Below are 25132 nucleotides of genomic sequence, written 5' to 3' on the forward strand. Positions count from 1 at the left end.
TATTTTCTAGATTACGTCAAGAAAATCTAGAAACTTCAGCATCTATCTAAAAATATGACATCATATATATAAATACGAATGGAAGAGTTATTTATTAAACTAGCAGTAAATTAGTCATTTGGTGAAATACTTGTATATGTTCTTCCATTTGAGCATCATTTACAAATTTATACTTACAAGTTACAAACAATGTACAAGTGAAGACAGTTTGTAGAAATATCATGGAAGAAACCAAGGGGCTTGTTATCGTCATGCGTACTGGAATTTTAATTGTTTTCACCAAGCGATTTAAAAGAAATAGTTCAATGAAAGGAAAATATTACAACTATACATAATGATTCTTTGCATTCCTAGATTACATATCAGCCCAGTATCTTCTATAAATTAAAACTAATAAAAAAATTACTTACTTAATGTTGTCTCAAGCTATAGAATCAGCAATAGTTCAACAATTATTTCTCAATCAGGTATTAAATGTTAAAGTGTTCAACCTAGTGCAATATTAGGGTCTGAAACTCTTAAATATTAATGAAACAAAATTCTAATGCTGATCATAATGATATTTATGGGGGTTATTAAGTCCTTTTTAAATTACCATTTAGCAAGCTAAATTAGTTAAGTTGTGTGAATAATATGGTGATATTATGCCTAATCTGTTATTTGGTATTATACAGAGGACCAATTTTTTAATAATTACATTAGAGATTTTTCTTATTCTGTCAAAGGCGCAAAATTGAAAATAGAACATGTGGAAGAGAAGTCCAGTGCATTCTTTCACTAAATACACCCCTGATGTAGACTACAGTTTTGCCTCTTCATGATTCACGAGCACAACTTGAGTCAACAAGCTGAAAAATGTTTAATTGTTGTTTCATTCCAGCTCAGAAAGGATGGTGGGCTACTATAGAATTATGCACTCCCTTTGACCAACAAATGAACGAAAGTTCTATCTAGAAGAATATAAGCAATGAATAAAAGATCCTGAAGAAAATTATATAGCTGTGGACAACGTTAAAAAATATAAAAAAGAATGGGGACTGGTATCAATACAGAGTGGAAACAGGAAAAAGTATTGCATAGATATTTATGCTGAAAGTGTTCTGTAGATCAATCTACCAGTCCTTGGAATGAATGTAACCTGGTAGGTTTGATTGTGGTAAGACAACATATTATCATCTGGTGGAAGTAACATGACATAGAAGTTCACTAAACAAGCAACAGGGGATAAGACTTTGTCAAGGTTCTCACTGCAACTGAGAGCAGGTCAACAAGTACAAGATTTTGATTCAGAAAACTACAAAGAATATACCAAGTTTAAAGGGTATAGAGTTGGTAAAGAATTGGTGAGAAGAAGATGCGCTTTTATGGTTCCAGTGTATAACTAGATAGTCTGATATGAAAAGTGAGGTGAAAACCTTAAAAATTAGTAACTGAAGGCAATAATAAAAATTAGAATAAGCAGAAAACCAGATATTGTGACTGTACATGAGACAAAGGCAGATGAAAGTTTTGTATGTGTACAACATAACCAAGATTCAAACCTCACGTAGTTTCTGAATGTCAGTGGATTAGGTGAAGACGTGATGTGACTGTTGAGTTAAAAGCTATCACTTGAAATTCTAGGTAAAATGTTTATCAAACAGAACACCTAGGTATCTGGTAGCTCTAGAAAGCTGAATTTGAACATCATCGACTCGGACATAAAAAAATAATTATATTGTAACAAGAACGGAATTTACGCTGAGCAATACCAAAGACACAATTTTCACTTTGGCAGCATTCATGGAAAGACGCCGCTGATGCCATTAAGACAAAGTCTTAACATTATACTGTAAAACTCTATTAGGGTGATTATTGGTGGAGAGAGAGGATAAAAAGCTGTATCATAAGCATATTAGAAAATATGAAATGCTAACTTAGGGTATCAGATGCCAGAAACGTATAAAATATAAATTAAAGGAGATAATATTTATCTTTGAGGCACCCCAGAGGAAAGTAAGTAGGAATTGGGAAGAACACCTTTGATGGAAGCCACGTAGTGCAACCAGTGCGAAAGATAATTGATCAAATTGGTGTATTTAAAAGAAAATGAAACTAACTTTGTTAGGGGAAATGCTATGTACAGTAGGAGGAAATTTATTGCATCATTCACTTCTTCACACTTTTCTTTGGAATCATCATCAGTTTTGACGCCTTAGTGCATGTAGGTATAAATGTGTTTCCTGAATGATGCAATACTGTTTGATTATTATATCAATAGCTTTAAGGGCTGTCTGGGTAGTGTATCAGTTTTTTTGTTTTTTTTTCCTGTAAATAAAGGTTTTCGTGAAGAGTCAGTTTATAAATTTATCTGCATTTGATGATACCATGGCCAAGGGTTGTGAGTTAACTCCACTGAAAAAAGTAGTCATTGTTTGTTTGATCACAGATGGGCTTTTTTCAAAGCAGATTGCTAGAGTAATTAAATTTAACCAGTCTACTATGAGTTGCTTGGTGCAGAGATATAGAAAGAGACTAGCTGTGTGGAAAGAGGTAGGAAGAAAGCTTCCACAAAGTTGACATCGTGCTCTCAAACTCATGAGTCTACATCGAAATGAATATATGTGTAAGCTTACGTCACACAATCCATAATGAACAATCTTCTAAAAAATTGCCAGAACTAAAAAGAGAATGAAAAATATTGAGTGATACAATAATTTTTTTCCACCACTGTAAAAGAAATATCTGTAGGTGGCGGAACAATTTCTTGTTCTCTGAACATGGCGACTGTGAGGAAGGGTGTATTTGATGTTTTGCCAAAATATTGGCGAAAAAATTCTGTTATACATTCGTTATCTTTAAAACGTAGTTGTGTTGTGTTAAATAAGCGTTTTAGTGCTCACTTTGCTTTTGTACCAGACACAGTACCTGCTTCTGATGGTTCGTTCCGTGCTTCCAAAATTAAGTTCAAACGAATCAAAGCAAACGTTCAATTCAGCCAAGATTGGTTTACTAATACAAACGTTACTGACTTGTATTTTTATCGTTAATAATTTTACTAGAATGATTATATTTAGTTGTATTTAAATGTCTAAAGAAATAACTAGCTATTAAAACTACTGTGCTGGCTTTTATACTTAGAATGCTTGCATGATGCCAATAAATAGTTTGCTATTACTGTTGTTATTATTCATACAAAATATTATATAGAAATTTATTATTTTCAATTAAAAAACAAGGTTAATTTAATGATGAAAAATAACATATTGTCATTGTCATTACTAGGAAATCATTAAGTTGTGAAGTGATTACTTGGTAGGGTTTTTTCTCTTCCTGCTAAACATAATGCAACAAAACTATGTGCATTTGTAATTTATAATGAGTGAATTCTATTAACTGTTTTTGTTTTGCCAATGGAAATTACATTTTAGCTGTAGGCCTTTAGAAAAATCAGTGTTGAGGCCATGAGACAAGCTTTATCATTAATGTTTTTGAACAAGAAGTTAGAATGTGATGGGAAATATTTGAAAACCTAGTTAAAATGATTGTTTTTATTTAAAGATTCTCATAAAAAAATGATATTGGTAAAGATAACCATAACTCACTTACTATTGGCATAAAGAGATAATCAGTGATAAATACTGGAAGCTTTAGAAATGTAAATTAATAGATAGGATGGAAGACTTAAAGAATGATAGGAAACCTGCGAATTTGGTTATAAAAGGAATTTGCAAAACTAAAGGGCTTATGAGAAACTAAGAGTAAGAGTTTTTTGTTTTTTTTTACTGTATTAGAAATAAGCAGGATATTGAAATGGGGATTGGGCCTTTAGAGGTTGCTGATTACTTTTATTTGTGGTTGACTTCAAAATGGCTGTGGTTTTAACTGCTCTCTATTGTTTCTACACAAGGAAATTGAACAGTAATCTGAATCGAATCATTGTACAGGAATTACTGTAATTGGTCTAAATCATGTAGGCAATATTTTGTTGGTAAATAGAATGATTGAGAGATTAAAAATATAGTTCTAGGGCTAAGCCAGGTTTTTTTTTCCTATAGTTTGATAAAAGTTGAGAGATCACATATGCAAGCCTATCTCTTTCATTATCTGTAGGTCAACAGATATTGGACAGGTGCATGAAAATTGTATAGCCCTAAATGTTATTCCAACTTTTTTCAAAAATGTGATAAGTTTTGCCCCTTAATTTGTGAAAAAAAATTGGGTCAAAAAGGATGTGTGAAAATGGAAAAATTTCTTGTTACGTATTAGTAGATCATAATTTCATTTTAGATTACTTTATATGGTACTGTAGGTTTTAACTAGTACAGTTGGTTTTAATTTTGTAGTAGGTAACTTTCATAAGAGTTTAATGAAGGGAACTTGGCAAAATCATTTAACCAAGTATGATATCATAATAGAATACTCTCATGGATTCACTAAAGGGACATTTTGATTTTGCTTCACTAATCTGTCATATTTTTTCTTTGTTTTTGTTTCTTGAAGATATTCTTTTATTCTTATCAGTTGGAAAGGTGTGAGCTAATTGTACTTAGATTTTCAACAAGCTTTCGATAAGGCATCAAATTGAAGATTATCTAAGAAAATTTCATCAGAAAGATTTAATTAAGTGAATCATATGGTAGTTGGATGAGAGAAAGTTAAAAGTTGTTATTCATAGAATACAATCATATGGGGCCTATGTTACAAATGGAGTGTCTCAGGGCTTAGAGCTTTAATGTTTGTTTTTTATTTGTTTTTGTATAAGGCATAATTAGTGAATTAGTAGAGTTTACTGATGAAATTTAACTCTTGGTTATTTCTATTGTGGATGTTCAGATATTACAGATTGTCTTTGATAAAATGACAAGTTGTAAAAGTATTCAGTAAATGACTATTATAGTCAGTATAAAGTTCTTGTGAAAGAGTTAGCATATAGGATTGTACAGGAAAGGTGCAGTGAATCTAAAAAAAAAAAAACAGACCAGAAACTTGAGCTCTTTTAAATAGTTGACTTTTCATATGATCTTGAAGAATAATTGTCAATTATTCAAACACCACTTAAGTTTTGGGTTTCTTTTTGTTTAAATTAATTGTAAAGTAAGTTCAGTTGGATTATAATTTGAATCACACAACAGATACAGATGGGTGCTGACTGAATCATTTAATACAAGAAAAGGATCTTGGTCCTTGGGTGTATTGATGGATATGTCACTATTTACTGAGGCAGTGTGCTGTTATTAGTGTTAAACTTAATAGAATTTTTGGATATACTTATAATCATTGATTAATAGTCATAAGAGCTATCTACCTCTATCACTAGTTAGGCTTTGCTTGGAACACTATTAGAGTTTTGTGTTATTTGAAAGAGGGTATTGACTTATTGGAAAAGATTCAAAGATGACTGACTAGGATAATTTTGGGGATGGAAGGCTTATCTTATTGGGATAAGTTGAAATTTTTTTAAGTCACTTCCTCTTGAGAAAGGAAGAGTAAGAGGTGATCTTATTGCAGTTTATAGTGCTATACAAGAGATTGATAAAATAAAGGTCTGATTTCTTTGTGCTGTATTCTGAAGACTATAGGGCAAGAGGACACAATTTTAAGGTTTGGAAAATATAGACTAGGCTCAGCAGAAATAGTTTTATTTTCCTGACAAAGTGATTATCTTATGAAATGTGTTCCCATTATCAGTAGTGGAGGATAGCACTTTTATATATAATAATTTGAGATATATTTATGATTCCCTGAAAAAATAACAGATGAGTTTATTTTTTTATTTTACTTCAAGAAAAGTCTCAAAGCAATAAATTGTCTCTTGTCATCTATATTTCATGTTAATTTTAAAATATGTCACCATATGTATGATAGAAAATAAAATCAGAGGAAGTTTATTAGGATGTTTCTGGGGATGTAAGGATTATCTTATGAGAATAGGTTAAAAGTACCACTTTTTTCTCTTGGAAATAAGAAAGACAATCTTGTTGAAGTGTACAAAATTGCTGAGGGATCAGTAGAGTAAGACCATCAGGTTTCTTTATGTCAAATTTTGAAGATTGTAGGAACATATGATTTGCAGAAGACAGGGTAGGCTCCAGTTAATATTAGATTTTAAATGCTTAAACAGGGTTATTAGCTCATGATATGTTTTGCTGTTGGCAATTGTAGAGGCTGGCACTTAAAAAAGGTTAGTTTCAACTGTAAAGTATCTACAGTTTGCTTGTTGTCTGTATGTTTGCTATGCATGACTGATGTTGAAAATGGAAGGAATACATTATTGGGTATTCAGTTTTAACAGTTTAGTAAATGTATGACAAGAGTTTATTTGTTGAGACTTTTCAATGTGTTTGCTTTATATTTAAGGAGAAACATCTCGAATGAACTTGTTCCAGTCCATCACTAATGCTCTGGATATTGCCTTAGCATCAGACACAACAGCAGGTTTGTGTTTAATAGCTTATTGTATGTACTTCTCAAGTTGTATATCCTGTTTCTAAGGAAGAGTACTCAATATGTATTTATTTTTCTGTCTTTGAAATCCTTTCTCTTTTGTCTATGTACTATTGATTTACCAAAAAAGCTACATTACATACAAGTTAATTTTTTCTTGTGTTCTCAAGGACTTACTTGAAGATCCCCTGTGTGTGTGTGTGTGTGATTCAGGTAATATCAGTTAAACTTGCATTTAGCGTAAAATACTTAAAGCCTCGTCTCAAATTGCAAGTTGTGAAATTAAATACAACAACAAGGTCTTCTTTGCCATAAGAAAATGTAATATTCTACTTCACTATTATCTGCCATTTATAGACTATTTATTTTTTTGTCAGACATGTTTCAAAATGTACAATTCTAGGAAATTTAAATGAATTTTAAGACATCCAGGTTTCATGGCTAAGAATGTTGTAAATCACCACTTTCTTACAATTGTGTTATATTTTCTCTACTTTCCATTGAACTTTATTAATGTTGTATTTATTCCTAATTTTTTCTGATATACAGAAAACAAATTACTGTTTATTATTATAATGCACAACACATTGATCTAGAACTAGGTTTTGTTTCTTATTGTGAGCAATTATTTCTTGCTTTGTCTTTCTCTCAGTTGATTCAGTCTTTCTCGTATCTCCTGGTCTCTTCCCCCTGTTTTTATTAATCTCTTGTCCTCTATATTTATTTTTTTAAAACCATGCTGAACATACCTTTCTGTTTCTGACCTTGTGCACTTGTTTTGACTATAATATTTCATAATCATAGGAGGTTCTCTTTTCTCCATACTGCAGATAAGAAAGGTAGCTATTTTCTCTGATCATTTTTAATGACTTAGAGAGCTGTAATCCATTAACCTCTTAGGGACTGAGCAAAAGCTAGCAGCTTTCTCACTTCTCTCAACTCCAACCAGTGTTCTTTACTTCTAACTTTGTAACAGATTACAGAGTTAGCTAAGCCCAACGTGATTTTTGTGTTGTGTGGTTACTTTGTTCTTTTATTTTAAATTACTCTGTGTGTGTGTCTATATATATATATATATATATACACACACAATCATATGTTTGTGTAACTTTTTGTCTGACAAAGTAAATGACTTAATAAGAAAATGTTTTTATTAATTTTAGTTGTGTTTGGAGAAGATGTTGCATTTGGGGGTGTATTTCGATGCACAGTAGGATTACAGGACAAATATGGTAAGTTGGTTCAGTAATACTTGCCTTCAGAGATTGCTGTTTTCCATTTAGTACTTGAATTTACACTGTAAGCTCTAGAATTTGTTTATTTACATAACGGATTTTTTTTTGTTTAAATAGAAATTGTTTCTTGATCATTTCAAAACAGATGTTTCAATTGGTAAATACAGTTTAGGATTTTTTCTTTGTGCTTTTTCTGATATCAAACTGTTTTATTTTAATTCTTCTAAAATATTCCGTATCTTTAATGCTTTATTATGTGTACATTTTAATACTTATGCGTCATTAACAATGATTGGACATGGTTTCTTAATGTTGTCTTGCTAACTCCATTTTCAAATATAGTTACAGAAAAAGTATCTAATCTCAGTTGAGAAATTAAAACATAACAATGAGCAAGTTAACAAAGTTATGGGCCATATAACTGAAGTCATTGAGAACAATAAACATACATGCTTCCGTCTGTTGATGCTAAAGTTTTCAAAACATTTGGGATCTGTGAACTATCCTTAAGACCAATGCAGGGTTAAGCTTAATTCACACTGTACTACAAGAACTTTGGTTATACATATATGTATCACGTAGTGAGGAGTCAGTGGTAATATACTTTGAGTAGTAGTAGTTTTTCTGTTTTACAGATGATTATGCAATACTGAAAATTGGCACCATTTTCTTTTCAAGATTTGATGAAATACCTTTGTTTGTTAATCTCACATGTAATACATCACAGTTCTTATTATGGAAACTCATTTTCCACTCTTTGGCTTGTTCAACTCTTTCTATAACATATTCAGTAAAATCTTCCTTTCTTAATATCTTCAGCAAATTTAGAAATAATACTGTATAAGAACTATTAAATAATTCAAATCAGTTATGACTGAAGTATATCCTTAAGGATTTCACATGGCACCTTCTTCAAATCAGAATAAAACCTAATTAGTACAGTCTTTGCTTTGTGCCATTAAGCCAAACTTCATATTTATTAACATTCTCAATAATTCCACAAGAGTCTAATCTATTAATTATCTTTTTTTGTGGTGGTCCCTAACAAAGACTTTCTGTAAGTCAAAATGAGCAGTACTAATTGAAGTTAGCTTATCTTTAACACGTGAAGAGTTGTCATGAACCTTCATTACAGTTAGCTTATCCTTAACACCTGAAGAGTTGTCATGAACCTTCATTACAGTTAGCTTATCCTTAACGCCTGAAGAGTTGTCATGAACCTTCATTACAGTTAACTTATCCTTAACACCTGAAGAGTTGTCATGAACCTTCATTACAGTTAGCTTATCCTTAACACCTGAAGAGTTGTCATGAGCCTTCATTACAGTTAGCTTATCCTTAACACCTGAAGAGTTGTCATGAACCTTCATTACAGTTAGCTTATCCTTAACACCTGAAGAGTTGTCATGAACCATCATTACAGTTAGCTTATCCTTAACACCTGAAGAGTTGTCATGAACCTTCATTACAGTTAGCTTATCCTTAACACCTGAAGAGTTGTCATGAACCATCATTACAGTTAGCTTATCCTTAACACCTGAAGAGTTGTCATGAACCTTCATTACAGTTAGCTTATCCTTAACACCTGAAGAGTTGTCATGAACCATCATTACAGTTAGCTTATCCTTAACACCTGAAGAGTTGTCATGAACCTTCATTACAGTTAGCTTATCCTTGATGCCTGAAGAGTTGTCATGAACCTTCATTACAGTTAGCTTATCCTTAACACCTGAAGAGTTGTCGTGAACCTTCATTACAGTTAGCTTATCCTTAATGCCTGAAGAGTTGTCATGAACCTTCATTACAGTTAGCTTATCCTTAACACCTGAAGAGTTGTCATGAACCTTCATTACAGTTAGCTTATCCTTAACACCTGAAGAGTTGTCATGAACCTTCATTACAGTTAGCTTATCCTTAACACCTGAAGAGTTGTCATGAACCTTCATTACAGTTAGCTTATCCTTAATGCCTGAAGAGTTGTCATGAACCTTCATTACAGTTAGCTTATCCTTAACACCTGAAGAGTTGTCATGAATCTTCATTACAGTTAGCTTATCCTTAACGCCTGAAGAGTTGTCTTGAACCTTCATTACAGTTAGCTTATCCTTAACGCCTGAAGAGTTGTCATGAATCTTCATTACAGTTAGCTTATCCTTAACACCTGAAGAGTTGTCATGAACCTTCATTACAGTTAGCTTATCCTTAACACCTGAAGAGTTGTCATGAATCTTCATTACAGTTAACTTATCCTTAACGCCTGAAGAGTTGTCATGAACCTTCATTACAGTTAGCTTATCCTTAACACCTGAAGAGTTGTCATGAACCTTCATTACAGTTAGCTTATCCTTAACACCTGAATAGTTGTCATGAACCTTCATTACAGTTAGCTTATCCTTAACACCTGAATAGTTGTCATGAACTTTCATTACAGTTAGCTTATCCTTAACACCTGAAGAGTTGTCATGAATCTTCATTACAGTGAGAAAACCTCCTAAGTCCAAACGTGAAAGTCATTGCAGTCTGTTTTTGTGTTTTAAGCTTAAGAAATTTTCATAGTTCCTCTTAGTTCAACAGTAGATTTTTTGTCATTTCAGCATTGTTCATTTTGTTAATAAATTTCATAATATTTTAAATTTGAAGTTTTATCTTGTAATAATAATTTAACCCCCCTTTGAACTCTTTTGGGAATTTGCTTGTCACTGAATAGTAATATTGTTGAATGAATACTTTCCTTTGCAACTGTTTTTCTTGACCTTAGGAAAAAATCTCTGGAAACCCATTAAAATATACTTCTATTTGCTATCAAAACATTTACTGATGAATTAGTGTGGTTCTTAAAGTTTGCTTTCTTGAACAACCCTTTTATTATTCACACTGTACTATTTTTCACACCACACAGTATTTCTATGTGACATATTTGCTCTTTTACATTGTTAAAAATGAAATGTTTTAAAGACGTTTTTGGAATGTTCAGATGTTGTTTAAAATTTAAATTAAACAATATTCACATGAGAGATAACAAATAAAACTTTGACATTTACAAGATGAAACCTGTTGATTATTTTGATAATTAACATACAGATTATGGTTATCTATTCTCATGTGTAGTCATCATTGTTATTTAATTAAATGGCCATCATTTTTCAAATAACATCCATCAACCTGATTGTTGGCTAAGTTCCTTCTACTACTTGTGTGTTCAGGTTCTTATATTCTGTACTGTTTTGAGCAGGTTTTTCTTGGATTTTTCATTGGTTTACAAAGCACTGTGTCCCTCGCCAGTACAGTGGTGAGCCTATGGATTTAGAACACTAAAATCATGGGTTTGATTCCCCTTGGTTTACAGATAACCCGATGTGGCTATATGAAAACACACACACAAGGCACTGTAATAATGTAATTCTCTGTACATAATAACACTTTACTTGCGTGTATTTCTAAGTAAGCTATACACTGCTCTTTAACCTGTTTATTCACTCATTGTGTGTTTTCATTTTTTTGTTTATGTAGCATTGCGATTCAACAATTTCCTTCATATGTTTTAATAATATTTCATGTGTATACAAAATAAACTTACATCTGTGTGTTTGGAACTTTTTGTATAAATTTCTCATTTAGAAACAAATCTTGTATCATTAGAAAAGCCTTTCTTCACAGAGTCAGCATTTCATATTGGCTTTTTCATTCGGGATCAACTTACCTGTTTTTTGGTTAGTCAAACTTTTCCATGTAATGAATATGCTGCACAATGGCACAAATTTGTTATCATGTGACAACTGTCTTTGATTTCAACTTAATTTTTTCTTACTATTTCTTGCAAACTATTTTATATAAACAAAACACAACCCACATGCAATTTCCTCAAAGAAAAAAAAATGCACTAAGCACAATGTCTATGGGCTTTCTTGATTTACTCAGCTCTAAAATATACATGCACAGTTCATTCAAAACCATATGTTTATCACTTTGTGAGCACTCCAAGAGTTTCTGCATATCTGTTTAGGTTTAGTTCATTATGACTTTATGACTAGTTTCTAATAATTTAGTTTTGGTTCATTTCACAGACAGCTATAAACACCTTTTGTTTCTTTTATACAGGTTATATTTTTTATTTTGGGAGTGTTTATTTTCAGCCTATAAAACTGTGTCGTACACTGAACATAAGTGTTTGATACTCTGTACACTATTAGAAATACAATTACATTATTGTTTATTTTACATGTGTTTTATTAAAGTAAGTAACATAGGCATAGTTTTATTAAATAAAGTAATATGCATGCAGTGTTATTAAATAAAGTAACATGCATGTAGTTTTATTAAATAAAGTAACATAAATGTAGTTTTATTAAATAAAGTAACATAAATATAGTTTTATTAAATAAAGTAACATAAATGTAGTTTTATTTAAAAAGTAACATTATGTACTTTTATTAAAGTAACATAGGCATAGTTTTATTAAAGTGACATGCATGTAGTTTTATTGAATAAAGTAACATACATGTAGTTTTATTAAAGTAACATGCACATAGTTTTGGTAAATAAAGTAACATAGACATAGTTTTATTAAAGTAATGTACATGTAGTTTTATTAAAGTAAAATGCACGTTTTATTAAATAAAGTAACATACATGTAGTTTTATTAAATAAAGTAACATACATGTAGTTTTATTAAATAAAGTAACATACATGTAGTTTTATTAAATAAAGTAACATACATGTAGTTTTATTAAATAAAGTAACATGCATGTAGTTTTATTAAATAAAGTAACTTACATGTTGTTTTATTAAATAAAGTAACATAGGCACAGTTTGAGTAATGTGACATGTATGTAGTTTTATTGAATAAAGTAACATACATGTAGTTTTATTGAATAAAGTAACATACATGTAGTTTTATTAAACAAAGTAACATACATTTAGTTTTATTAAATAAAGTAACAATGTGCTTTTATTAAACAAAGTAACATACAAATAGTGTTTACTAAATAAAATTATATCTACATGAGTTTGTTTATTTGACCATACACATTTTTTAATAGACCAGTATTTACCAGTTTACATATAATGTTTTCAAAAACTTTGCGTGTGAAAATAGTAGAATGAGGAAAATTCAAGTAAAGGGAATTAAAACTGATGCAAATGTTTTGCAACTTCAAGCTAATATTAAAAGTTTCTATAACAACAATAAGAATGGATGACAATAAATGGATATGTGACTCTAATTTATCTGTTGTAAGTAGTTTTTATGTTTGATTGTATTCAGTTATTTTTAATTTGTGTGTTCTTTATTACAGTGATGTTTCTGCGTTCTGACATGATCTTGTTCATTTTCCTGTGTGATTCTCTACCTCCACACACCTTCATGTGTTACATAATTCTAGACTTACATGCACCATATTTCATTTTTCAGTTTTTCCCACATTCTTATGATTGCATCTCCCTTTTTTTTAACATCTTCTGTATCTTGCTTCATCTAGAAGTGAAAAAGGACATTAAATGTGACATTATCTAATTTATACTTTAAATGACAGCATTGGGTGAAACTCCATAATTACAGAATTAAAGGCAACAAAGACAATTGGACATTTCTTAAATATTTCATTTATTACTACCATGGTTTCACCTCAAAGACATTAGCACAGGTATTTGTCATTGTGTTTTTTCAGTTCTATATATTGTTATTCTAATTTTTTGTTTAGCTATCTTGTAAATAGTAATAAAGCATTTTGTTAATTTGTATTCTATGCTCACTCCAACTTTCATAAAGTGAGAACATAAATTAGATAAACTGATCTTTTTTCATTTTTAAACCATGAAAATTACATTAATTCCTCCTTCCTCACTTTTAGTTCATTAATTAAAAATACACATTTGAAATATATTGATTTTTGTTTTTCACTGTCAGGCTGTTTGGGTTGAAATAATGCTTTGTTACTATTTTTAACTTTGTACATTTAGGTTGCATTAAATTTTTTTACTATTTGTAGGAAATATGTAAATCTAAGAAATTTATTTTTCATAATCTTTGAACATGCAAACTAGATTAAATCTTCTCAATTTGTAAACATAAGTTGTATGAAGTTGATTCTCATTTTAAAATGTATAAACTGCATTTGTTGATTGTTCCTCATTTGACATACACATGAACTGCATTATCCTGTAGCTAGATTATTTCATTGTGTTTCATTTAACATACCCTTAAACTGGGTTATCATCTAGCTAGATTTGGTCATTGTTCTACATTTCACATACACATAAACTGGGTCTCTACCTTTTCCATAATTTTGGAAGATGTAGATCTGATTGAATCCTCATTTGTTATGTCATAGAATTACAGAATTATTTAATGATTTCTGAAGTTTGTAAACCTAAAATGAGTTAACTCTTTTTTTTAAATTTTATGAATGTATAACATTTAATTTATTTTTAAAAATCTTATTAATACATAAAATGGGTTTTAACTTCTTCATTTTGTTTGTGAATTAAACACATGTTATTACTCACTTTATTGTAACGTGAAAACAGCATGGATTATTTTCCTAGATACACACACTTCAGGTATTTTGTAATTTACTTCAACTACATCAGTTACAAATAAGGTGCATTATACTATCTGTTTGAAATGTAAATGCTTATTGGGTTCTGTTTTGTTATGATTATTTACCAAGAAAAAAGAATTGTATGACCACAGACTCATGACTAAACTAATATCAGAGTTTCATTAGTAATTCTGAAAAACTGCTTTAAATTACCTACATGGATTTGGTCTTTTTATGTTTCATTGTCTCCAAATAAATTGTCTGCCTTTTACTTTGTACAGGAAAAGATCGAGTGTTCAACACTCCACTCTGTGAACAGGGAATTGTTGGATTTGGCATTGGAATGGCAGTTGCTGGAGCTACAGCAGTTGCTGAAATCCAGTTTGCTGACTATATTTTTCCTGCCTTTGATCAGGTTATGGAGTTTTTAAATACTTATATAAATAAGTTATCTCTTAATGTTTTTCTTTTTGTGTGTGTGTGTGTGTGTGTGTGTGTGTGTGTGTGTATATATATATATATATATATATATATATATATCTTTTAAAAGGGAATAAAAGGTTTTATTAGGTTTAATTTCTTCAGTTGACTTAGCTGGACTGATGAGGAAGAAAAATAATTCCAAACTAAAATACTCAAGCTGATTATGACTAGTTTTGTTAATTAATGTGATGTTTCTTTTATAACCTGTGTCATCTAAAGTTGTGCAACAATATTTGAGTGTGCAGTCTTCATGGTAAAACTGATTGCACTAAACAGTAATCCCCTATTGGCACAACTGTATGTCTGCAGACTTACAACACTAAAAACCGGGTTGTACTTGTGATGGGCAGAGCACAGATAGTCCATTGTGTAGCATTGTGCTTAACTACAAACAAAACAGTAATGTGAATTAGTTAGTGCAATTCTCTGGAGCCCTTGTTTCATACCTGTATGACAACTGTTTTTAACTTCTAGGTAGTGGATATACAAAACAGGAACAATAATTAATTAATATAGTATTGTGGAGTTCTTGTTTTATACTTGTGTAAAAAATATGCTTAACTTGATCCTGGTGAATGTGGAAAAAATAACAGAAATGAATTAATATCACACCTCAAAATTGATGATATCCAATACTTTTGTGATTTTCAGTTGGTGAATGAGGCAGCAAAATATAGGTATCGATCAGGAGGAATGTTTGATTGTGGATCACTAGTTGTCAGAGCTCCATGTGGAGCTGTTGGTCATGGAGCACTCTATCATTCACAAAGCCCAGAAGCCTTCTTTGCTCACTGTCCAGGATTAAAGGTGAACATTTTACTGATTTTGAAAATAATCTAAGAAAACGTTATTTACATTGTACAGTAATAACTGTTTCTTAAATTGGGAGCATAATTCAGTTGATGTCAGACCTGTATTTTTGGGGGAAAACATACATACTTCTGTAATTATTTAATCTTAAAAGCCAGTTGTGAATCTTTTTGGAGGTTTAAAACAAACAAATAGAAACTATTTTTTAATGTTCAGTATGAAAACCCTAGAAAGTAGTCATCTAGTTGAGAGTCTAAAGCTCACTGGGAAAATATTAGTAATAAACTAACTGGTATGTACAAAGCAAAGATTTTCTTTACCTAAACTGGATTTACTAAATATACAACAAAACTGTGTGTGTTTTGTTAGAGCAAAGCCACATTGGGCTATCTGCTGAGCCCACCGAGGGGAATTGAACCCCTGATTTTAGCATTGTAAATCCGAAGACGTACCGCTGTACTAGCGTGGGGCACACAACAAAACTAGGCCTTCCAAAAACCTGTTTAATGGCTCATAAAGCCTGGAATGCTCACGTATGTACATGCCTGTTTTTATTTCTTCTATCTGTAAAAATGCATATTAGCATAAATGTTTTTCTCTACATTTCCTGAAGCAGATACTGACTGTAGCCAGTGAACATTCTCAGTTATGAGGCAAAAAATATTATCAGTAGTTGTTGTAATTAGAATGTGGGAGAAAACTGTATGAAATATGTATTCATACTGGCTCTTCAGAACTTAATCATTTACAGCTCTTTTTCAAGGTTCTAATGAAAAGCAAGTTATATTAGAGCCTATAATTTGTCAAATTTTACCTTTTATTTTAAAGACTAACAGTAGCAGACACTAATAATTGGTAATGAATAGAAATGTTACAGGCATACTACCATAATAAAATGTTTCTTTTGAATCTGCTTTTTTAATTTGAGCAGCAGGTTATTATGTTGTTAGCTACACTTGAAGAGGCTTTTGTTATTTTAGTGTTTCAGATAGTCTTCTCCTGTCTCGGGAATCGTCAACAAGAAGGAAAATTTAAGAAATGATGTTTAAAATTGTTAATGAGGTAATTGACTTGTTTTCTGTACAGGTAGTAATTCCAAGAGGACCCATACAAGCTAAGGGACTTTTGCTTAGTTGTATTCGAGACAAGAACCCATGTATCTTCTTTGAACCTAAAATTTTGTACCGATTGGCTGTGGAACAGGTTCCATTAAAAGACTATGAAATCCCTCTTGGCAAAGCTGAAGTTATTCAAGAAGGTAAGATGTGTTTCCCTTGTTCAGTGCGTGCATTGTTGTTTGCACAGAAAGTTTCAAGACAATTTGCTGAATTGGAACCCATAATTATACTCTGTTACTGACTTACAGTGCATTCCTTGTGTGTTGTGTTATTTGGTTATGTATTCTAATGGTTGTTTAACAGATCATAATGGTTTAAATGTCTATGTCATTCATGATATTCAAGGTCTGGTATGGCCAGGTGGTTAAAGCACTCGACTCATAATCTGAGGGTTGGGGTTTCAAATCCCTGTCACACCAAACATACTCACCCTTTCAGCCATGGGGGCATTATAATGTGATGGTCAATCTCACTATTCATTGGTAAAAGAGTAGCCCAAGTGTTGGCTGTGGGTGGTGATGACTAGCTGTCTTCCCTCGAGTCTGACACTGCAAAATTATAGATGGCTAGTGCAGATAGCCCTCAGATAGCTTTGTGCAAAATTCAAAACAAACAAACGAACATGATATTCAAAATCATCTATTATCACTAGAAAAAAGATAGAATCAGAAAAGTAACCCAATAACCCAAACTGTTTACTCTTGATAAGGTCCACTTTTCAAAAGAGCTCACTTGAAAAAAAATTGGTATTGGAAAATAAACCTAATTTATTGATTTATTTATTCCTGTTAAAGAAAAGTTTACCTTCCAGATGAATCTTTGGCCTCCTGATGAAAGAAAATCCACTTTGTGAAATTGCTTTGGTTATTGAGTTTCTTTCCGTATATTTATTTTAGTTTTGTGCCACAGTGATGTGTGTCAGATATTGTAATTTTGTGAATCAACCTTTTAACCTGACATTATTAATAAAAAAATATCCTGTAACATGAAAAACTTGCATATTCACCTTCTCGTGTTAAAATATCATAAGACTACAAAAAACTGCTCTGTGTTCATACCTGTATATTATGCTAAATTCTTTTTAAGATATAAGAGCATTTTCTATAATTTGGAAAAGTCTCCTTTGCTGTTTCTTTAAAATAGTGTTTTAGAGGAATTCATATTCTTTATCAGACATATTTACATAAAATGTTTTTATAAGGTTTTAGTAATATTTGTAAAATGCAAACAATCTACCCCCCTCCCCCAAGAAGACCTTTTTAAGCACTACCTTGGAGTAAAGGTGGTTTCATTTTGTTTGTTAAAACCTCTTCAGGTGACCACGTAACCCTCGTTGGTTGGGGAACACAAGTTCATGTTTTGAAAGACGTTTGCCAACTAGCCCAGGATAAACTGAATGTTTCATGTGAATTGATAGACTTGGTGTCCATTTTACCTTGGGATAAAGACACCATTGCCAAGGTATTTTTTTTTTTTTTGTTACTTTCAACTATAATGTGATGCAATTTAAAAATAAAAATTATGATCAAAGTATATCTATTATAATTATTAAACTGAAGCCCAAGTTTTTCAAATAAAATAATTGAATATGAAAAATGTAATACAGCTTGTTAATCTTAGCAAAAATTACTTTTCCCATTATGATGGAAAAGAGTTCTTTGGAGTACTAAAGCAAATGTCATTGTTACATAGCATTAATACATGAATTATAAAAAGTATTGTACATCATCATAAAAACGTTTTTTTATTCTTATTTTAACATCAGTTTATGGTTAAGTAAGAATTTTGTGGGCACATGTTGTTTAACTATTACCCATAAGCATAGTGTTTTAATAAATAACTGCCTTAAACAGTATTGTGTTTCAAAATTAACATTAAGAATCAGTTATATAATATTGTGTTGAATTGTTGATATTGTATTAAGGGATATTACTGCCATTTTTATATGGTATTGATAGTATAAAAAAATTAGCATGTCACATTGAGTGGTTTTATATTAAAGAAATAATGTTAGTATTACATCAAGTTGTGGTGTGATAACTTACTAAAACCCATCATGTGCATTTCATATCTGTATATTAACTATGGAAAGGCATTTGTTAGCATGGACAGGAAAGCCCTGTGTAAGTTGGTAAGATGTTATAGTATACCAGCTAGAGAAACTTGTGACCCTAATCCAGAAATTGTATGATGAAATGTTCTGTAGACTGATACATGGGGGACACATCACCATTAGCTTTGAGGTGAAGACAAACATTAGGTGGAGTTACCTAGTGTTGCCCTTCTGAAGACAGAAGTTAGGCAGAGTTACCTAATGTTACCCTTCTGAAGATAGAAGTTAGGCAGAGTTACCTAATGTTGCACTTCTAAAGACAGAAGCTAGGCAGAGTTACCTAATGTTGCCCTTTTGAAGACAGAAGTTAGGCAGAGTTACCTAATGTTGCCCTTCTAAAGACAGAAGTTAGGCAGAGTTACCTAATGTTGCCCTTCTAAAGACAGAAGTTAGGCAGAGTTACCTAATGTTGCCCTTCTAAAGACAGAAGTTAGGCAGAGTTGCCTAATGTTGCCCTTCTAAAGACAGAAGTTAGGCAGAGTTGCCTAATGTTGTCCTTCATTCTCCTACTGATGATCAAATTGATTACCAATGAAGGCAGAAAAAATTGCTTCCAGAGGACAGAAATTGAAGGCATAGATTTTGCCTGTGGCTTGACTTTCTAATCACACAACTGGATGCAGGAGAAAACACACGTCTGGAAGCTATATAAACTTGAACTGGGCTAATCATTCATGAGGGCAAAACAAAATTTATTAAAATAATCACCAGTTGCAGCAACACACTAACACTTAGAGTGAACCTGTTGTAGAAATAGATTCCTTCACCCACTTGGGGAATGTTATTGATAAGCAGGATGGCACTGACAGAGATGTTAGAGCAAGAACCAGAAAAACTAGAGTTCTTTGAATTAAGGGATATCTGAAACTCAACATGCAGCAAGATTCAATCATTCAAATCAGATGTAGAACAAATACTTCAAAATGACTCAGAAATGTGGTGATGATAATAACAATGGAAACATCTTATTCTCTAATAGTGGATGTCGACACAGGATACTTGACATTTATTGTGGTTTTGTGTGAGAGAAAAAACATACTGCATCATGTGATATTGTTCTAAAGAGTTAATGTTAGCATTCCCTCAAATGGTTTTGTGTTAAAGAATTTGCTAGTGTCATTATGTGTATGTGTTGAGGTATTATGTTAGGTACTTCCAGTTATTTGAAATACAAACAATTAATATAAGTAACGTGATGGATTTATAACTTTTAACCTATTTTTTATACCTGAAAGTTACTTTATTTATTCAACATTTTCATAGCATATTTGTTGATTTTAATGAATAAGTAAAAATTAAAAAGTTTATATCTGTTGTGAGTTCTTTCTGTTATGATACATTTACTGTAAAAATCATGTTCACAGGAAGTAACATATAGTGAAGTAGAACTAACATGTTTATGAATTTTTTCTACCACAGTACTATGAGGAAGTATTACTCGTGTTGGTATGAACTTTTTCTACCACAACATTATGAAGAAGTATTACTGACAAGTGTTAATATGAACTCTTTCTACCACAGCACTGTGAGGAAGTATTACTGACAAGTGTTGATATGAACTCTTTCTACCACAGCACTGTGAGGAAGTGTTACTGGCATGTGTTGATATGAACTTTTTCTACCACAGAACTTTGAGGAAGTATTACTGACATGTGTTGATATGAACTTTTTCTGCTATAGCACTATGAATAAGTATTACTGACATGTGTTGATATGAACTCTTTCTACCACAGCACTATGAGGAAGTATTACTGACATGTGTTGATATGAACTTTTTCTGCTATAGCACTATGAATAAGTATTACTGACATGTGTTGATATGAACTCTTTCTACCACAGCACTATGAGGAAGTATTACTGACAAGTGTTGATATGAACTCTTTCTACCACAGCACTGTGAGGAAGTGTTACTGGCATGTGTTGATATGAACTTTTCTACCACAGAACTTTGAGGAAGTATTACTGACATGTGTTGATATGAACTTTTTCTGCTATAGCACTATGAATAAGTATTACTGACATGTGTTGATATGAACTCTTTCTACCACAGCACTATGAGGAAGTATTACTGACATGTGTTGATATGAACTTTTTCTGCTATAGCACTATGAATAAGTATTACTGACATGTGTTGATATGAACTCTTTCTACCACAGCACTATGAGGAAGTATTACTGACATGTGTTGATATGAACTTTTTCTGCTATAGCACTATGAATAAGTATTACTGACATGTGTTGATATGAACTCTTTCTACCACAGCACTATGAGGAAGTATTACTGACAAGTGTTGATATGAACTCTTTCTACCACAGCACTGTGAGGAAGTGTTACTGGCATGTGTTGATATGAACTTTTTCTACCACAGAACTTTGAGGAAGTATTACTGACATGTGTTGATATGAACTTTTTCTGCTATAGCACTATGAATAAGTATTACTGACATGTGTTGATATGAACTCTTTCTACCACAGCACTATGAGGAAGTATTACTGACATGTGTTGATATGAACTTTTCTGCTATAGCACTATGAATAAGTATTACTGACATGTGTTGATATGAACTCTTTCTACCACAGCACTATGAGGAAGTATTACTGACATGTGTTGATATGAACTTTTTCTGCTATAGCACTATGAATAAGTATTACTGACATGTGTTGATATGAACTCTTTCTACCACAGCACTGTGAGGAAGTATTACTGACATGTGTTGATATGAACTCTTTCTACCATAGCACTATGTGGAAGTGTTGATGTGAACTTCTGTCACTATGTGTAAAGGTTGATGGGTTTGTTATTATGAAATCTTTAAATTTTGTTAAAATTCATAAAAAAACAGTGCAGTAGGTGTTAAAGGAAGGGTATATTTCTGAAAAGGAATAAAATTCAACAGTGTAATAGATATATATTGTCTGTGTGAGAAATTAATTAATGTTAATATGTTGTATATACTTCAGTCTGTTAAGAAGACGGGACGACTTCTCATTGCTCATGAGGCTCCTCTCACTTCTGGATTTGGTGCAGAAATTGCTGCTGCTATTCAGGTACATAGAGAATTGGTTTATTCTACAAGATGTAATCAATAGACAAATAGATTAATAAATCAAAAGGATAGAAATTTTGTATAAAAATTTAACGTTTGTCAGAAAAAATCAATTTACAAAATATTTAAAAGCAGGAACATCACATGGAAGTGGAGCTTCTGTATAAAGATATGTATATTATAGATTATAGGAAAGCTGGAGTTTGTAAGTCAACAGGTTTATCTGTTTGTATAAATAAAAGTGTGGGAATAATTTGTCTTATTTCCTTTCCTTACAACAGAGTTAAGAGTTGAATTCAGATGTGACTGGCAGTTTACCAAGGAATGGGCTCTATGGCTTTAAAAAGCTGGCTGGAATATGAAAAAGTTGCTTATAATTTCTAGTATCAATATACTTCTTTGATCAGGAACTCAGAACATAATACTTTGATTTGTTGGATGAGACATACACACAATGAAGTTATTAATTTAAAACAGTAAGACAAAATGTATGAAGGGGTTTCAGCCCACTTAAAAATGGGTTCGTGATGCCTGTATCTAAAACAACTTGGAAGGTATCCCAGAATCAACGTTAAGATGAAAATGGAGTAATTGTTTTTAATGCTGACGTCACAGGTTTTAAAAATAAAACCGTGTTTTTCTGTTTAGCTTCAGAAATTATTGCAACATAGGAAGAAATGATTTTGAAAAACAAAATACCTCTGAACGACTAATTTGTAACATCGTTAATATGGATTTTTCCAGTAAATATAATTATGTTATAATTAGGAAATTTCAAGTGAATGAGTAGAGAAAGTTTAAAGAAAATCTGTCTAATGTTTATTAGTTTAACGTGGCTGCCAAGAACAAAACCTGAACAAGTGACAACTGATTTTTTGTCAGCTTTCTGCTGTGATTTGGATTTAATGTTTTTCTCAAAAGATTTGGCAGAATATCAGAAAAGTTCTGAATTTTTAAATTAAAACTATTTGATTATTAAAGTTTTTATGTGATTGATTACTTAATTCATATTCATAATAAGTAAAATTATTTGCACCTTTTATTACAACATGTAACACTCTGAAAATGTTAGCATGAGAGACCTTGATATTGTAGTGCGTCCATTGTTTTTAATTTTAATTTTATGTTTTGGTTAAACTGTTAGGTGTTTTTTGACTTATACCCATGTAAGTTGCATAAAATTTAGCTACAAATATTTGTCTCATAAACTAATTTCTTTTTTTAACAGAATGATTGTTTCCTGCATTTAGAAGCACCTATTCAGAGAGTGACGGGCTATGATACCCCATTTCCTCATATCTTTGAACCTTTTTATATCCCAGATAAATGGAGATGCCTAGAAGCTGTAAAGAAGCTTATTAACTACTGAACTGTTTTGTTTCTATTGGAAGACTTTGATAGTCCGTGTAAAGTTAATTAGTTGGTTCCCAGGTTCATAAGCGGTGGTTTTGTAATGTGCTGATGAAAATGTTTTCCTTCCTTTTCCAGTTAGTGACAAGAAGAATATATGCTGACCAGATAGAACTCTGCATTTAAAACAACAAAAGTTTGTTCTTTAGTGGTCCATGAATGTGTCAGTTTTGAGATGACCCTATTAAACAGTTTCTTAGTAACTCACAAGCGAAACATTTTAAAAAGTTTTGTCTTCAAATAATTTTTAAAGGTTTTTAAAACATTTTTTTTACCCGAGTTGTAGAATCAACAACTACATTAACAATAGAATATTGTTTAAATTCAAAAACTAAACTTAAGTATTTTTTCAAAGTTAATCAAGTTAGATACATGAAAACACATCTGTTGCTTTATAATGTATTTACTGATTGCTCAGAGTTGTGTATAGTTGTATAACACACCTAATGTAAATCATTGTGACTTTAAGAAAGGTAAATTATATGTAAAGATTTATTTTGAAATACTTTGCTTATAATTTTGTTCCCAAGAGTTTAGTTGGTGTCTGAATATTTGCCCAGTATCCTTTGTTTAGTTTTTTTGAAATCACATACACTAAAAATTTTCTTTGTATTAGTTGCATTAGAGTCTTTCATTAAACAGTTATTAGCCTTATAAATGTGTGTAAAGTGGTTTGAGGATTGTGTTATAATCAGTAAGAAACATAAAACAGAAATAAAAATTTGTTAAAATGTCAAATGTTAAGTTTTTTTTGTTTTATCTTGTACATGTTATGTAAATGTCAAATGTTACGTTTTTGTGTTTTGTCTTGTACATGTTATGTAAATGTTAAGTTTTTGTTTTGTCTTGTAATTGTTATGTAAATTTCAATTGTTAGGTTTTTTCTTGTAAATGTTATGTAAATTTCAAATGTTAAGTTTTTGTTTTGCTTTGTACATGTTATGTAAATTTCAAATGTCAAGTTTTTGTGTTTTATCTTGTACATGTTATGTAAATGTCAAATGTTAAGTTTTTGTGTTTTGTCTTGTACATGTTATGTAAATGTCAAATGTTAAGTTTTTGTGTTTTGTCTTGTACATGTTATGTAAATGTCAAATGTTAAGTTTTTGTGTTTTGTCGTGTACATGTTATATAAACGTTAAGTTTTTGTTTTGTTTTGTAAATGTTATGTAAATGTCAAATGTTAAGTTTTTGTGTTTTATCTTGTACATGTTATGTAAATGTCAAATGTTAAGTTTTTGTGTTTTGTCGTGTACATGTTATGTAAATGTCAAATGTTAAGTTTTTGTGTTTTGTCGTGTACATGTTATGTAAATGTTAAGTTTTTGTGTTTTATCTTGTACATGTTATATGAAGCTAATGGTTAAAATTCCACATAGATGTGGTAAAAGTTTAAATTGGAAAGCTAGGAGTTTAATAGTTACATGACGGGTATAAGTTAACCCTTAAAATAAAAAACTTGCTACGGGTGGAGTAAAGTTTCTAGAGTTTAAATTATAACATGGAACTTTTGGCAGTTAACCATTAGATCTAATTGTTGATGTGGACCTCAAATATATAAAATGAGCGTATAGAGTTAATAGTTGAAAGTTGATATGGGGAATTATGATTTCAATATATGCAGGTTTTGTGGTTGAAACTTAGCATGGGGAATTTGGTGTTCTTGTAAGCTTTCCGATTAAACATATACCAGTTAAGTAGGTTTTTAACGTAGCATGAACTTGAAGACTTAGTAATATAATGACCTGATTGTATTTAACTATAAATTAGCACAAATACTGGATATGGTTGCTGGTGTTAATTCTTGAAGTAAATACAGAAATGTAGGATTTACAAATTTAACTAAATCAACTAATTTATGTAAGAATTTAAAATTATTTTATGATTTTGATATTAGTTTGTTAGGGCACTGAGGTTCATTGAAATAAGAAAATAAAGCTTATTTCTAGTTA

At 31.2% G+C, this 25132-nt stretch overlaps 1 protein-coding gene across 3 annotated transcripts; it reads left to right on the forward strand.

Annotated features, from left to right (window-relative positions):
* The first annotated feature begins 2714 nt into the window (after positions 1 to 2714).
* LOC143223595 (2-oxoisovalerate dehydrogenase subunit beta, mitochondrial-like) lies at positions 2715 to 25132 on the forward strand. 3 transcript variants are annotated; one of them, XM_076451742.1, is made up of 9 exons: positions 2715 to 2919; positions 6340 to 6417; positions 7590 to 7658; positions 14482 to 14615; positions 15335 to 15490; positions 16580 to 16751; positions 17927 to 18072; positions 21685 to 21771; positions 22999 to 25132. In XM_076451742.1, exons 1-9 carry the CDS (start codon positions 2760 to 2762, stop codon positions 23137 to 23139), a joined length of 1143 nt encoding a protein of 380 aa, XP_076307857.1. In that variant the 5' UTR covers positions 2715 to 2759; the 3' UTR covers positions 23140 to 25132. The 3 variants fall into 3 exon arrangements, with proteins under 3 accessions (XP_076307857.1, XP_076307859.1, XP_076307858.1); XM_076451744.1 differs by having other exon boundaries at positions 2879 to 3002; XM_076451743.1 differs by lacking the exon at positions 2715 to 2919 and adding an exon at positions 3777 to 5583.

This window comes from Tachypleus tridentatus, chromosome 8 (genome assembly GCF_004210375.1).
Source record: "Tachypleus tridentatus isolate NWPU-2018 chromosome 8, ASM421037v1, whole genome shotgun sequence".
Classification (NCBI taxonomy): domain Eukaryota; kingdom Metazoa; phylum Arthropoda; class Merostomata; order Xiphosura; family Limulidae; genus Tachypleus; species Tachypleus tridentatus.